The sequence below is a fragment of the Wasmannia auropunctata genome, unplaced genomic scaffold (genome assembly GCF_000956235.1).
Source record: "Wasmannia auropunctata unplaced genomic scaffold, wasmannia.A_1.0 LD276571.1, whole genome shotgun sequence".
NCBI classification, from domain to species: Eukaryota; Metazoa; Arthropoda; class Insecta; order Hymenoptera; family Formicidae; genus Wasmannia; species Wasmannia auropunctata.
Window position 1 is genome coordinate 1 of NW_012086319.1, and position 1125 is coordinate 1125.

General features: G+C 39.0%; 1 protein-coding gene across 1 annotated transcript; it reads left to right on the forward strand.

The window, feature by feature from the left end:
* Window positions 1-113: 113 nt before the first annotated feature.
* Window positions 114-1098, forward strand: LOC105461842 (CTL-like protein 1; the record flags this gene model as incomplete). Its single annotated transcript, XM_011708347.1, has 4 exons — window positions 114-190; window positions 303-448; window positions 537-928; window positions 1009-1098. Coding segments are annotated over exons 2-4 (517 nt in total), but the record flags the coding sequence as incomplete, so codon positions are not given.
* Window positions 1099-1125: the final 27 nt, after the last annotated feature.

Here is a 1125-nt window from a genome sequence, read left to right on the forward strand (position 1 = left end):
CCAGAAATATAGTTTATCTGCGTTTTTTATCAGTGTTGTGCATCATATAATTTATCTGCATTTTTATCTGCGTTTTCAAACTTGATCTACAGTGTATGACAATTTGATATATAACTTTAGACAGTATTTCCATTGAGTCATATAATTTATCTGTATTTTTATCTGCGTTTCCAAACTTTTGATCTACAGTGTATGACAATTTGATAATTTTAGACAGCATTTTCCATTGAGAAAGATGCATCTTCCTCGTTTTTGTAAAACTCTTAGAGTTCAATCTAATGCGACAATTTATTTGCTTACAGATTCTGATTGCCGCCTTTGCGATAGTTTATGGCAATCCTTTGCGGCTCATACATGGATACGACAGTTTTGGAAACACATGCGGCGTGAAGAACAATCCAAAGTTCGGCAACATGGAGCTTTCTGGACAAGACACCAGCGAGAAGCCGTCAGTCATATACATTTTCTCCTAATTTATTCAGACCGTCCACGCCTGTGATAATATTTCTGAAAATAGATGTTATGTCACATTCCAGATATTTATTCTTCCTGGATATATACAATGTCACGCAGTCACTGAAGATCTGTGTGAAGAAATGCCCCGACAGAATGTTGTCGACGATGGAGGACATCTGTAAATTTTACAAAGAGACGGGGTCGCAGTTGTGCCACGATCGTCCAGGCGGTGATTTCAGCGCGTGCAACAGCAAGAGTAGCATATTCAAGAACGGATCTTGCCCCGAGCGACCGGTTTACCCCAGCACGTCTGTTTTAAACCGGTGTATCCCTAAAATGGTGAAGGAAGTGAGCGAAGTGATAATCTCAAATTTATACGGCTTAATCAATTCGTGGGATGTCATCGAACAGGTTTTGGGAGACCTGTGTAAAACCTGGAGGCAAATTCTGGCGCTATCTTTTCTCGCCTGTGGTAGGAATTCACAGCATATTACTATAATATATGCGTACAAGCTGTACATGGGGTATACTTAGCTAATTGTTTTCTTCCAGTTTTATCACTCTTTACAATAGCCATCTTTCATTTAATGGCAAGTGTTGTAACGTGGATTATAATCGTACTTGTGAGCATTGCTAGCACAGGTAAGTTGCACTTTGGAAAAATAATAA